Below are 13,612 nucleotides of genomic sequence, written 5' to 3' on the forward strand. Positions count from 1 at the left end.
ACACACACACACACACACACACACACACACACACACACACACTCTCTCTCACACTCACACACACACACACACACACACACTGCAGCTGCACACTCATATTCCAATTCAAATGTAGATTCAGGTTACTTCAAGTTAAGACCAGAGACATGTGAGAGAGAGAGAGTGTGTGTGTGTGTGTGTGTGTGTGTGTGTGTGTGTGTGTGTGTGTGTGTGTGTGTGTGTGTGTGTGTGTGTGTGTGTGTGTGTGTTACCCTCTGGGCCTTGGCCAGCTCCTCCTTCAGCCTCTCGTATCCTTTCTCTCGGACCTCCATCATCGACGGGCTGCGCAGCCGTGACAGACCGTCGCTCAGTGCGCTGCACTCCTCGCCGTCCTCCCCGGACAGGAAGTTGCCCTCGGCCGACTCCGCCTCCAGGCCTGGCACGCTGCACGAGGCGTAACCAACGGAAACAAGACACGGGTCAGACATGTGTTACAGCTGATCGGTGGGGGAGAGAGAGAGATTTGGTTACCTTCCATTGTGGCTGTGCCGCGGCGTGGAGTACACCGGCTGTGTGGGGAGCTGGTCGGCCCGCAGGGAGGTGGGCAGGCTCGGGGGCGGAGCTCCCAGGGAGTGGGTGCGGTACAGAGAGGTGGGCGGGGCGCTATGACGGGCGGGGGGGCGCTGCTCCGCTTGGTTCTGCAGGTCGACACAAGACAACCAATACAAAAAAAAAAAATTTAAAACGTGTCTTGTGTTTCTGTCCGTCCGTCCGTCCGGCACGTGAGGCGGTCACAGGTTGACCTCTGACCTACCTGGAGGTCAGGTGTGGTGGGCGACGCCAGGTTCACCTCGTGGAACCCCTCCAGAGTCTCGGGATTGTTCTGACCGCTGCTGCAGGCCATAGCAGCTGCTGTCGGACATCATACAGTCTGCACACACACACACACACACACACACACACACACACACAATTCACAATGTTTACCTGTAAATACGATGGTCATAAATTAGTATTACTATGAAGAGCGCTGACAGGACATGCTTTTATTTTGAAGGGCAAGAAGTGTTCCTGTTGGTAAAACTCAACTTCAAAAAACTGTGTGTGTGTGTGTGTGTGTGTGTGTGTGTGTGTGTGTGTGTGTGTGTGTGTGTGTGTGTGTGTGTGTGTGTGTGTACCATCGTGCAGCAGTGGATGGAGGCGGTCAGACAGTCGGTGAGAACCAGGACGGTGCAGCAGAAGTGACTCGGCAGGTTTGGTTTGTCTTGAACCTGAAAGACGAGGAGTCGTTGTTCTTTAACGTCGTACACGGAGGTCAAATGGAACTTTTTTTTTTGACACTTTTACTTTGGAATCGTCTGAATGTTTTTTTTTTATTTATCTGTTAGACGTTACAAGTTTATTTGTCCAAACGAAGCTAAAATAAACAAACCAATAATTCCTCGTGAACGATAAATCGCAGCTTTTGAGTTTTGATACCTGTCGCGTCGCCCTCCCCTTCTTCACTTTACGATACGCGTTACAGCAGCAGGCTGTTTTTACTCTGCGGGTTCAAACTCCAGACGGAAACAGGAAGTGACCGACGACCTTCGGAAACCTTCCCGTCTGTTTTCGTGCCAGAAGTTCCTCCGTCGGCACTCTGAATTAATCCGACTCAGTAGGATCTGGAGCACCGGTCACACCTGCTCGGCCCGGTGTGTGTGTGTGTGTGTGTGTGTGTGTGTGTGTGTGTGTGTGTGTTCATTGGGTGTGTCCTCCTCTGTGTGTGTGTGTGTACACAAAGGCTGACTTCAGCGACACTCCTTGACTTTATTTAAAAGGTTCAGCTGAGGAACTTTTGTTTTTGTTTGATTACATCACCACGGTTATTTTTGTTGATCATGGTGCCGTGTTATGAACGAGTGAAAACAATCCTGAGATGACGACCCGTTGTTGTTTTGGTCGGAGTTTCGTTTGTTGTTGTGGAAATGCAGCCGACGGCAGCGAGGATGCGTTCAAGGACACCGACATAACGCCAACGACAGTAAAAGGCTGCGGTGTCACTGAAACGATACCGGACCTTTAACCCTTAGAACTTGCAGCGTTTTGGTCCCCGCAAATGTAGAAAAACTAAACGAGAAGACAAACACACACACACACACAAACACACGCATCCTTGACAGGTGACATCGTGACACCCGTCTGTCAGGTGAAACCCCACCGGCCTCAGAACCAACCGATCCTCCCCCTCCTGCCTGTCTCCATGGAGACCGGGCCTGGAGAGCCACCGCGGTAACCGGACCTGCTGACAGGGGGATGCTGGCAGCAACTCCGGCCGTCAACATTGACACACTTCATCCAGAAACACCGACAACAACTGAACCAGAGACCCACAAACTGGACCGCAGACTGGACCGCAGACTGGACCGCAGACTGGACCGCAAACTGGACCACAAACTGGACCACAAACTGGACCTAAGACTGGACCACAAACTGGACCGCAGACTGGACCGCAGACTGGACCACAAACTGGACCTCAGACTGGACTGCAGACTGGACCACAGACTGGACCACAAACTGGACCGCAGACTGGACCGCAGACTGGACCTCAGACTGGACCGCAGACTGGACTGCAAACTGGACCTCAGACTGGACCGCAGACTGGACCACAAACTGGACCACAGACTGGACCACAAACTGGACCTCAGACTGGACCTCAGACTGGACCACAAACTGGACCACAGACTGGACCACAAACTGGACCACAAACTGGACCACAGACTGGACCGCAAACTGGACCGCAAACTGGACCGCAGACTGGACCTCAGACTGGACCACAAACTGGACCTCAGACTGGACCGCAAACTGGACCTCAGACTGGACCTCAGACTGGACCACAAACTGGACCACAGACTGGACCACAAACTGGACCACAAACTGGACCGCAGACTGGACCTCAGACTGGACCACAAACTGGACCACAAACTGGACCTCAGACTGGACCACAAACTGGACCACAAACTGGACCACAAACTGGACCACAGACTGGACCACTAAAAATAAATATAAAATGTAATACCGCTGTGGGCCACTAGGGGCTGGCTCCCCCCCCCCCCCAAAAAAAAAATCTTGCTCCAATAGTCTTCCATTCAAAAAACACGTTTTTCCGGGTGTAGGTGGGCGGGGCCTTCTGTTACAGAACATTTCTGTTCACAGGATTTTATTCGGTTCCACTGTTGGAGGTCATCTTCCTCTCACATAATCCTGTTTCCTACCAGCTATCAGTTGTAAGAACTTAATGTTGTCAGGACTTTATTGTGTTAAGAGCCTTGAACTGACTGAATATAAATAATTGAATTGAATAATCAAAGATTAAAACAATCATCAGCTACTCTGAGCTGCAATTAAGTAAGGCGACATATTTTAAATCTCTTCTTAAAACAGACTTTTGTTGGAGAGCCGTTGCTGATGTTTTAATTTGTTTTTAATTTGTTATTATGGTTGTTTTATACGATCATTGTGTTGTTAAAGGCTTGTTAGAAATCACTTACCGTTTTGTTTTTAACGGCTTATTTTACGAGAAGCACTTTGTAAACTGAATTTAGAAAAGTGCTATTCAAATACATTTTATTGTTATTATTAAAACTTAATAATTAATAATTAAGCACACAACATTTCTAACGAAGATCACATTATATATATATATATATATATATATATATATATGAAATTATCTGCATTCAGCACAATCTGACAGCTTTAAAAGATACTAAATGATTCGACAGCTATTATTATTATTATTATTATTATTATTATTATTATTATTTTGATCACTAAAAAGCTTTTTGCGCACCAGAACTGCGGCGTTTGCAGAAAACACGAGTTTCAGTCGGTTCACGTGATCTCGTGCAGCCTCACAATGTCCTCTGTGTTGCCGGTGGACTCGAGTCAGACCTCGAGCACCCGTTATTCCTGCTCACGTGACGCCCCGAAAAACAATGAATGATGCATGAAAACCGGCGGCGGCTCCGGTTTCGCCGTTAACGTGAGATTAGCCGAAGCTAAGCTAACGGCGGCTAACTCGGGTCCATTTCGGTATTTCGGTTATGACGTCAGAAAGATTGAAATACACCAACTGACATTTTTCGAAATAATAATTTTAAAAAAACAACAACAACACATTTCGTCGATTTCATCCCCCCCCCAAAAAAACGTTCACAAATAGCCGTAATTTTCATGCTGGTGAGGATGCTTCCAATATCGGCCACCGGACAAAGCCTTCAGCTGCAGGGACGCTATTTTCACCAATTTCGACTGGAAACCTTGAGATGAAGCGTTAAAAAAAAAGTCTTAAATAACGAGAATGAAGCTGCACCTGCGGGCGGAGTGAGCGTGTGGCCGCCGGGAGAAAAGCGGAGAAACGGTGCGACACTGTCCGATAATGGGCTTCGTGATGTGGATTTGCGTGTTAGCCTGGCAGAGCTAGTTACCTGCAGGACCGGTAACACACGCCAGGTGGGCGGTGGTGGGGTGGGGTGTGGGGGGGGACTCACCGGACCTCCGCGCGCGGACAGTAGCCGGTGTTCCTCCCGGTAAACGTGTCGGGAAAAAAACACCTCCCTCGACAAACAAACAAACAAACGGGCAACACCGGAGCGGCTGTTGACGCAGAGCGGGGCAGGTACTTTGACGCGAGGTGCGTTCAAGGACCGCTGGGAAACTACAACTACAGCTTCTTTTTTTTTTTTTTTTAATAGCTGTGGTCCAGGCAGAACGTAAACACCGCACACACCCCCGGTGACAGAAATCAGGGAAGAAAATATTACAGAAATCTAAAGGTTTTTTTCTTCTTTTTTTAAAAATTTTATTTCAAAAATAATTTGATAAAACGGAAATAAATTTAACATATAAAATAAATAATATAATATGTATAATAATGTATATAATAAATCATAAACAATAATAATAATAAAATAAATTTAAGAAAATCACATAATTTCACAATAAAAGAAAAAGCCAATACTGTTTATCGATATAAAAATGGAAATACACACCATTTTAAATTGTATTGGAATATTATAAGAATATTACAGAATCTTTAACGTGTCTGGGATAATTTAATCCAAATAAATAAAGTGGTTTTAGATCTGGACCAGGTCCAATGTGGACTAGATTTATTTTTTTTATAGGAGTAAAATGTCACTTTTTTCATTTTTACAAATTAAATAAAGATTTCATGAAAGATTGTATCTTTTCCCTAATCGTTCATGAATATTTTGTTATTACAATATTCACTAAAAGAATAAAAGAACGAGGTAACAGACTTCAGCCAGCAGGGGGCGCTCAACACCAACAAATATTACGTCTTTTACGTGAATTGGTGTGCTTGTATTCAGGTACTTTTTTAGACATTAAAAGTAAAGCACGTTTTTCAGGGGAACGTGTCGTTTTAAACATTCTTCTTCTCACTTTTTCGTGTCGTTAAAAATGAAAGGACAAGAAGTGACGACAAGATTTGAGGATGTCAAAAAAAAATGTCAAGCAGTAAAATGGCAAAACAGAAGGAAAACTCCGATGTCCCACTGTTACTGAACCCCTCCCAGTGAAACTCAGAAGTGTGTGTGTGTGTGTGTGTGTGTGTGTGTGTGTGTGTGTGTGTGTGTGTGTGTGTGTGTGTGTGTGTGTTTGTATGGAATAACTTTCCACTGTGTCACTTAGTTTGTCGCCTCCCAACTCTTGAATGAACACACCTGAATGAAACCACACACACACACGGGATGTAAAAACACACACACACACACACACACACACACACACACACACACACACACACACACACACACACACACACACACACCCTCCTGTGGGGTGGAGTCTCCTCGCGCTTTAAACTCGTGCGTAATGCGCCACGCTGGTGTCATTACGCACACGGAGCTCAGCGGGAGAGCACAGAAGGAACGACTGGACCTCTTTTCTTTCTTTCTTTTTTTTTTTTATAAAAAAGATCAAATATTTTCCAGCAGAGTCAGAGATTAATGATGATGTTTCTCTGAACGAAACGAAACATCTGCTGGTTGATGATGACGATGGGTGAGTTTAAAAGTTTAAAAGTTTTAATTTGACTTTTCTTTCAGGTGTAAAAAAAAAAAAAGAAAAGATAAATTTGGCTTTAAAACCACTGTTTGTATTTTTTATCATAGTTATGAAAATACGTATTGTAATATCATTAATAAACACTATGATGTCAGATTGTGATCATATATTGATCAATTCTGTATTCTGTATAATTGTGGGATTAATAAAGTATCTATCTATCTATCTATTATCTATTATCTATCTATCTATATTAAACATTGTAATGGAATTTAGTGAAATGCAGCAAAATACATTTTAGTTTTCTACAAGAACTTATAAAAAAAATTACGATGAAGAAAATATTCATTTGCAATATATAAAAAGTAGAAATGTATGATCCAAAATGAAAGAAATATACATTATAACATTAAACTGACACGACTGGAAGTATTTTTGTAGCAGAATGAATGAAACAGTTGACAGTTTTCTTTGTCCGGATGCTTTTTAAAGTTCTTTTTGTATAAATGGAGATTTCAAACTTTTTTGTAAAAGTTAAGAATAATTTTTGCTTCATTTGGAAACTTTTTAGAGGCCAGAGGAGCAAAAACTGTGAAGAAGGAAACAAAGATGGTTAATATTATGATGTCAGAGTAAAAAAAAAACTAAAAAAAAACAGATTGACTGCTGAGAAATTTGATAAATCAAACATATTGTTACAAATAAAATAATATGCGGTGACGTTTTCTGTAATCAACAAAACCATAGAAATCAATCAGCAGCGTCACAGACAGGAATGTGGCCCGGCTGCAGAGATCGGTGGTTTCGGTCTCAGCGAGCCGGTTCTGCAGCTTCCCTCTTCCGGGTTAACTGGTCCGTCCGGTGTGTCTGAACTTTGAAGAAAATCATCCGGAAAGTGACTCGGCGTGTTTAATTTACTTATTCTGAAGTATTCATCCTAGTAGCATCTCCGATTTTATTCTACTTTACAGCCTCAGAGGCAAACGTGCTTTTTACCGGATTATTCACCAACTCTTTGACCTCTGACCTCCTCCAGAGGTCATCTGAAGGCCGTCCGTCTGATGTCTCTCTCTCTCTCTCTCTCCGTCTCTGCAGACTCTCGTTGAAAAAGAAGATTGGATGATTCTTTCAGAGCGAAGCCGGATGTGATTTTTTTTTTGTCGTAGTGCGAACTCCGGACCGTCCATGAGAAATGGCAGCTGACCTCTGACCTCTGACCCCTCCACCCACCCAGCTCACCATGAACGTCCGTCTGCAGGGCAACTCGCAACTCCGCTACGGGGTCAACGGAGGCGCCCTGCGCAACTCCAGGCCAGGCGTAAGTCATGTCACAGGTTTATTCATAAATATGTTCCTTAAACTCCAAAATAGTTCAAAAGTTCATGAATTTTGTTATTATTTATATTTATTATTATTTAATTTAATTTATTATATATTTATTATTTTGATTATTTATTATCTGATCTTATCGACTCGGACGAGTCTAAACCCGTCGGTTACTTTATGCTGTTCGATAACTATTGTAACCATGGCAACGTTTGTCCTATATCGTAACCCACAACCGGGTCCGTTCCCTAAAGAGATCGGACGGAGGCTAACTGTTTCCCTTTGTTTTCAGTCATTATGCTAAGCTAAGCTAGCCACTTGCCGGCTGTAGCTTCGTATATTTAGTTTTTACAGCTATAAAAGAGACGTCAAGTCTCGGCAGGAACGTTATTAAGTGTTTTTCAAAATGATTTTTAATTAACTTTCATTATGAACTCCAATAAACAGGTAAATAAACCTGATTTAATTGTGTTCACTGGTACGAGCAGGATGATGGAGCAGCTGTCTTCTTAAAACAGTAAACACAGTCACACTCTCACTTCACCCTCGTCGTGGCTCTGATGTCAACAACTAACTGTTTTTACCCACATCGAGGTCATCACCTTGAAATAGCCCGAATGTCCTTCCTTCCGGTTTGGTGGCTGCGAAGCTGCCTGTCAACAAAACAACTTACAGTCAAACTCAAGTACACAAAACTGCATTTTTACATCTGTATTAAAATTGCAAATTCAACGAACTGGCATCAGATAACTGATTCAAATCTGGGAGTAAATATTGAGCTGCTCGGAAAAGTACTTTTATTGATGTTTCTTTCTACGATTTAAGATCGATGCCACTCGTGTCCTTACAATAAAAGCTACAGCTGGCTAACTTAGCTTAGCATAAAGACTGGAAACAAGAGGCGACACGACACAAAAAAGTGCAACAAAAATGAAATATATTTTAAAAATGATGCAAGAAACTCACCTGTTTGTCTTGATGGTGATAAATTCTTTATATTATTTATGGATTTGACAAAAATAATCTGTAAATCTTAAACTCGATTTTCTGGAGTTTCTTAATGCTCAGTTAACAAAATGGAGTTATGGAGGTGCAGAAGAATCTAGGAAATGGACTTTGAGTTTAAGATTATTTTGCCATTGGTTAAAAGTACATTAAATTGACCATTTGAAACCTCCCAAAGCTGAAAAAAAAAGACGTTTTTATCCTCCTGCAGCCATGATGCATAAACTTTGAATTAAAACACATAAATTAACATTTAATACCCTTAAAAAAACAAATACTGTTCACTTCATGTGGGCGTTTCTTTCTCTGTGGTTCAGTCTCTTGCTTATGTTTAGGCTCATTACACGTCGTTACGGGGGGATTACCTATTCCCTTATTCCCTACAGCCGTGCGGTCGGGTTTAAACAGGCGGACTCGATCTTTATCGGGACTTTGACATGACCCTCAAAAGTGAAGTCAGTTCTCACCGAGTGTCGTTACCGGATATCTCATTGTGTCCTTTATTTCAGAGGCCGATCTGTGAGAAGCAGGGAACAGGTAGAGGTGGAGGAGGGAGGAGGAGGAGGAGGAGGAGGAGGAGGGAGGTGTCCGGCAGAAGAGAGGGGGGAGGTGGTGGTGGTAGGGGGGGGGGGGGGTTGGAGCTAAATATAGGGTGGGAAAAGAAGTCCGAAGGGGTTGGGATGGAGGAACAAACAGGCCTGTGTTCGCTCTGCACACATGACTTCTGTATGAAAAAGTCTGAGTCGATGAGTTTTTGCGAGAAACAAGAATCTCAAAGATTTTGTTGAAAAAAATGAAATCTCGTTTATGGAGCACACGAGAGAGTGACGGCTGACGGTAGCATAAATCCAATTTACGTCGTGTACGTTTTCCTTGTCACTCTTACCCAAATACAAAAACAATAACAATCCTTTATTCTTCTTCGTGGGTCAACAAGGTGTCAACGACTCTGTTTTTGTTTTACATTTGCTCTTAACGTGTATTCTTACAAAAATGCTTCAATACTTTTCTTCTTAAGCGGAAACTTAACTCGACCCTTCTTCTGTAAATACGGAAAAATGTTGAATAAAACGTGCTGTTGAAGCTCAGACTGTCGAAGAAAGAAAAGAATAACCGAAGTCGCACCGTTTCTTTCCGTGTTCTGGTCTTCGCAGGACGACGACTCGCTGCAGTGTCTGAGTCAGGAGGAGCAGGAGTGCATCCAGTTCTTCGAGGACACCATCGGCTCGTTGGAGGAGAGTCTGGAGGAGGAGAACCGGAGGCCCTCTCAGGTGAAGCGCACCAGCGAGGTCGATGGACCCTTCAGCTCGAGTCCCAACCCGGCCAGACCTCCCAGTCCCAACGACCGGGACATCATCGACCTGGTCCGCCCGGGACCGGACTTGGTGCAGACCAGAGAGTCGATGTTCACGCCCACCAGTCCAGGTAACGAACAGCGAGTCGGTTAGCGACCGCCTCCAAGTTCTTAACTAAACAACACAGATTCTTTATTCCCTAAAAACTCTCAAACACTTCCATGTCCTCGGGAGAAACTAAAACCTTTAAAGAAACTGAAGCTCGTCGTCATTCCCTTAATTTAATTTGGCAATTTGTTTCTCGCAGATTTTCAGAGTATGTTTCCGACGCCCGAAAGCCACTTCGAGATAAAGCCGAGGCGAGATCCGTCGGACGGCTTGCCTTCGGAGTACAACCCTCCTCTACCGAGCGGCAGCTACGGGCCGACCGACGGCCACTCCTACCACCCGCCGGGCTGCATCCCCACGCCGGTCCTCATTGCCCAGCAGATCGCCGATAACCGGGCCGGCGGGACCTCCAACCTCCTGCCTCCCTCGCTCCTCCGCCGTGTCAGCCTGGAGTCCGAGAAACCGCCGGGCTGCAGCGCAGATCTTCCGGCGCGACACGGTCCTCCCACGTCCGCTAAGCCGACCCGCTTCCCCGCCAACATCAGCGTGATCCACGGCAACAAGGAGCACCAGAACCAGTCGCTGGCAAATGTGAACATCCACGAGAGGCGGGCGCAGATGCTGGCAAACCTGTCGGGTACAGCTCACCCTCTGCTGCAGGAAGACACTCAGCCGGCTGCGGAGCCTCGAAACACTCCGACTCGCAGCGTCTCCTTCAGGGACCCGACGCCAGACAAATCCAGGATGGAGGCTCTGTCCAAGCTGGGCCTGACCAGGAATCGAGCCATGTCCGGGGGCACGCCTAACCCTAACCCCAACGGCAGCTCACTGGACCCTCTCACAAACACCGGCGACAAACCGCCGGAGGCCGGTCTTCCCCCGGCAGCAGAAACCGGTGCCAAGTTGCCGAAAGTTACGACACCGCCTCAGAGCCAGATTCACGTCGACAGAAAACCAGAGATTCAGCGGGTCGATTCCTTAAAGAGCCGAGAAGACAGAAACCTCCAACCGAACCTTTCGTCTCCTGAAGTCACGCAAAGCGCCAACTATCCACCGCCGTTGGAAACCAAGGCATCCGTCTTTCCTCCTCCTCCGCCCGAGGTCACGTCTCTGGAGTTTAACAGCTACGGAGGGAAATCCATCGTGGTCCACCCGTCTGTCGTCGCCCGGAGCGAACGGCCGGCCTCTCCGACGAGCCCCGAACCCCAAATCCTCCCGCCCGTGCTGTCCAACGCCAGCGAGTTCAACACCTACGGAGGGAAGACCAAAGTCATGACGCCCGTGGCCGTCGCCGTGGCGAGGAGAGACCTCCCCGACATCCTCAGCTCCCACATGGACAAGAGCCAAACGTCGCCCGCCAAGCCGGAGCCGCCGTCCACCGAGCTCAACCATTACAGAGGGAAGAGCCGAGCCATCAACCCGGCCGCGGGTTCCCATCGGCCTCCGGACGCCCCGACGAAGAGTTTCAGAGCTGCGGCGCCGGCCCCGGCGCCGAGGCCTCCTCGGCACTCCTACCACGGCGGAGTTCCTCCCCAGAAAGCGCCGTCGCGGGCCTTGTCGCCCGACCACAAGCGGAGAGCCAACTCCATGTTTCGTCCGCAGGGAATCACCGTGCAGTTTTCTGGACGGGGGGCGTCGAACGAGTCGCGCCGGGACGCACTGAAGAAACTGGGGCTGCTGAAAGACTCCTGATGAGCCTTCGGTCTGAACCCTGCCGGGCCTGAATCTCTGGTCCCTCGTAGGGGGGCGGGTGAGGGGGGTCGGGGTTGGTACGCCAGACCTTAACCAGAGGAATGGAGCTGAGAACCTGATAGACCTGCACAGCTGGTCCTCACTTCCTGGCCATGAAAAAACAAAACAAAAAAACCCGACAAAACTGTCGTTGTTGCACCTCCGACATCGTTTCAGATAAACTGATTTATTTTATGACGAGTCTCATCCAAGACATTTTATACCTCTGTGCATCTTCTTCAGGAATCAAGTGACATTTTTTTTCTCACGTTTGTTTGAACACACGAGGTGAAGAACCAGATTTTATAAACTGAGAACCATTTCCTCAAAAAAAACATAATATATTCTACAGTCTTTCTATAATCTGCTCGTTGGATTCTACTGTTTAAACGAGCTAATTTCTAGTTTCATTTTTTTTTTTTTTTTTTTTGGAGGTACGGGGTTTTTCCTTAAATATCTGGATGCTGATACATTTTTACTGGGATTTTATATTTATGACTAAAGAAAGGCTGGATTATCAAGGAGGAGGAGTCAGTGGGCCGGCGGGTTAATGTCCCTGGTCAAAATATCTCTTTGTATTATAGTAATGGAGGTTCTCTTGATACAGTACAAACAGAAAATAATTGTGGGTGTAATCAAATTTGGGATGACTAATTATGCACTGGTGTAATTTAGGAATTTAAATGGTTGAATTGGCGAATTTTTGCATCACAAATTTTCAGATATTTAAAAACGGATTTGTATGAAATCTGTAGCTTCAATCCCATAAATCATCTTTTAAAAAAAAAAGGGACTATCGTTTTTAGCTGAATGTTTCTCAAACAAGAAGAAACTGCATGTTTTTTGGAGTTCCTCCTGAAGATCTTTAAAAGCAACTAAAATACTTTGAAAAGAAATATGACTTTGAGCATTTTAGTCATCGGTGAGTCTGTTTTTTCTGATTTTTGTACAAAGTCAAAACTTTTCTGCAATTTTCTTACTTCTTAAAATGACCGAAACTACGTCGAGAAAAAAACAAAACAAAGGGAGGAGGCGAGAAACAAGACGCCCCAAAGTCAAACGACAGTATCTCCACCGAGTCCTCTGGATCTTGACGTCCTGGAATTAAAACTAAAAAAAAAACCCCGTCGTTACGGTGAAGAGACTCTGGAGCTGAGCTGGAGGATATTTTTACTCGATTGGACACGAACCTCCCACACCAAACCACAGACTGCTGGAATGTTTTATTTTTTTACTACGCGTAGGGACTACTTTAAAACTGCTCTTTAGGGATGGGCGAGCGTCGTACGAAACACAAGCACAAGAAAAAAAAAACCACACGGGTCTCGAAATACTTTCTGACGTTTTCATTCCTGTCGAGCTGTCGCTGATAACTTTGCCATTTCTGACATTTTTTTTTAAGTGTGTTATTTAACTGCATATGTTTGTGTGTGTGTGTGCGTGTGTGTGCGTGTGTGTGCGTGTGTGTGTGTGTGCGTGTGTGTGCGTGTGTGTGTGTGCGTGTGTGTGTGTGTGTGCGTGCGTGCGTGCGCGTGTGTATGTGTGTGTGTGTGTGCGTGTGTGTGTGTGCGTGCGTGCGTGTGTGCGTGTGTGCGTGTGTGTGTATGTGTATGTGTGTGTGTGTGCGTGTGCGTGTGTGTGTGTGTTTTCAGTAAGACTCCGGCCCGATGTCGTTCACCTACGGCAACTTTTGAAGTGAATCTTTGTTTACAGACTCCGGTTCTCTGTAGTTCAGCTACAGTCATTTTTTGAAGGATCTAAATGGTGCATACGTGCAGTATATAACTATATTCTGTAAATAACACACACGGCTTTATAAGGAAAATATCAGGAAATGTCTCTGCAAAGTGTAAATGTCTGCACAGGAGGAGGAATTTAAAGAAAGATGTGTGGTGAATGGAGATCAGCTGCTGCTACAGTACGACAGCCCTGGAGGACTTTCCGACTTCAGAAACATCCACATTATATCCTGTATATACGCGTTTTAAATATCTGCTTTAAATATCTAATGTTGAATTTTTCTCACTTATTAAACAGAATAACGCAACTCTTTGTTTTTCTGTTAAATGTGTAACGTGAAGAATGATGTTCAATGA

At 45.2% G+C, this 13,612-nt stretch overlaps 2 protein-coding genes across 7 annotated transcripts in view; one reads left to right on the forward strand and one right to left on the reverse strand.

Annotated features, from left to right (window-relative positions):
* Positions 1–4,654, reverse strand: part of rab3ip (RAB3A interacting protein (rabin3)) — an 11,261-nt gene extending 6,607 nt beyond the window's left edge. Inside the window, exons 1-5 of one of the 6 annotated variants that reach the window (XM_069174512.1) lie at positions 4,512–4,654; positions 1,158–1,250; positions 794–910; positions 511–677; positions 252–423 (exon numbers count right to left, since the gene is read on the reverse strand). In XM_069174512.1, coding sequence (XP_069030613.1) covers positions 252–423; positions 511–677; positions 794–883 — 429 coding nt within the window. In that variant the 5' untranslated portion in view covers positions 884–910; positions 1,158–1,250; positions 4,512–4,654. Of the gene's footprint in view, positions 1–251; positions 424–510; positions 678–793; positions 911–1,157; positions 1,251–1,458; positions 1,723–4,333; positions 4,427–4,448 lie in introns of those variants that run through there. The other 5 variants (XM_069174547.1, XM_069174558.1, XM_069174522.1 and 2 more) reach the window with 5 other exon arrangements.
* Positions 4,655–5,894: 1,240 nt separating this feature from the next.
* LOC138213491 (specifically androgen-regulated gene protein) lies at positions 5,895–13,555 on the forward strand. Its single transcript, XM_069174647.1, has 4 exons — positions 5,895–6,048; positions 7,147–7,369; positions 9,537–9,807; positions 9,985–13,555. Exons 2-4 carry the CDS (start codon positions 7,292–7,294, stop codon positions 11,475–11,477), a joined length of 1,842 nt encoding a protein of 613 aa, XP_069030748.1. The 5' UTR covers positions 5,895–6,048; positions 7,147–7,291; the 3' UTR covers positions 11,478–13,555.
* The last annotated feature ends 57 nt before the right edge of the window (positions 13,556–13,612 follow it).

The sequence above is a fragment of the Embiotoca jacksoni genome, unplaced genomic scaffold (genome assembly GCF_022577435.1).
Source record: "Embiotoca jacksoni isolate LCO1_2020_lvr unplaced genomic scaffold, fEmbJac1.0.p SCAF_102, whole genome shotgun sequence".
In the NCBI taxonomy this organism is placed as follows: domain Eukaryota; kingdom Metazoa; phylum Chordata; class Actinopteri; family Embiotocidae; genus Embiotoca; species Embiotoca jacksoni.

Bases quoted from the DNA above. Each gene is read 5' to 3' on its own strand.
- LOC138213491 (XM_069174647.1), top strand. From the start codon at position 7,292: ATGAACGTCCGTCTGCAGGGCAACTCGCAACTCCGCTACGGGGTCAAC. The intron at 7,370-9,536 runs GTAAGTCATGTC...TGGTCTTCGCAG, and splicing joins TGCGCAACTCCAGGCCAGGC to GACGACGACTCGCTGCAGTG. The intron at 9,808-9,984 runs GTAACGAACAGC...TGTTTCTCGCAG, and splicing joins GTTCACGCCCACCAGTCCAG to ATTTTCAGAGTATGTTTCCG.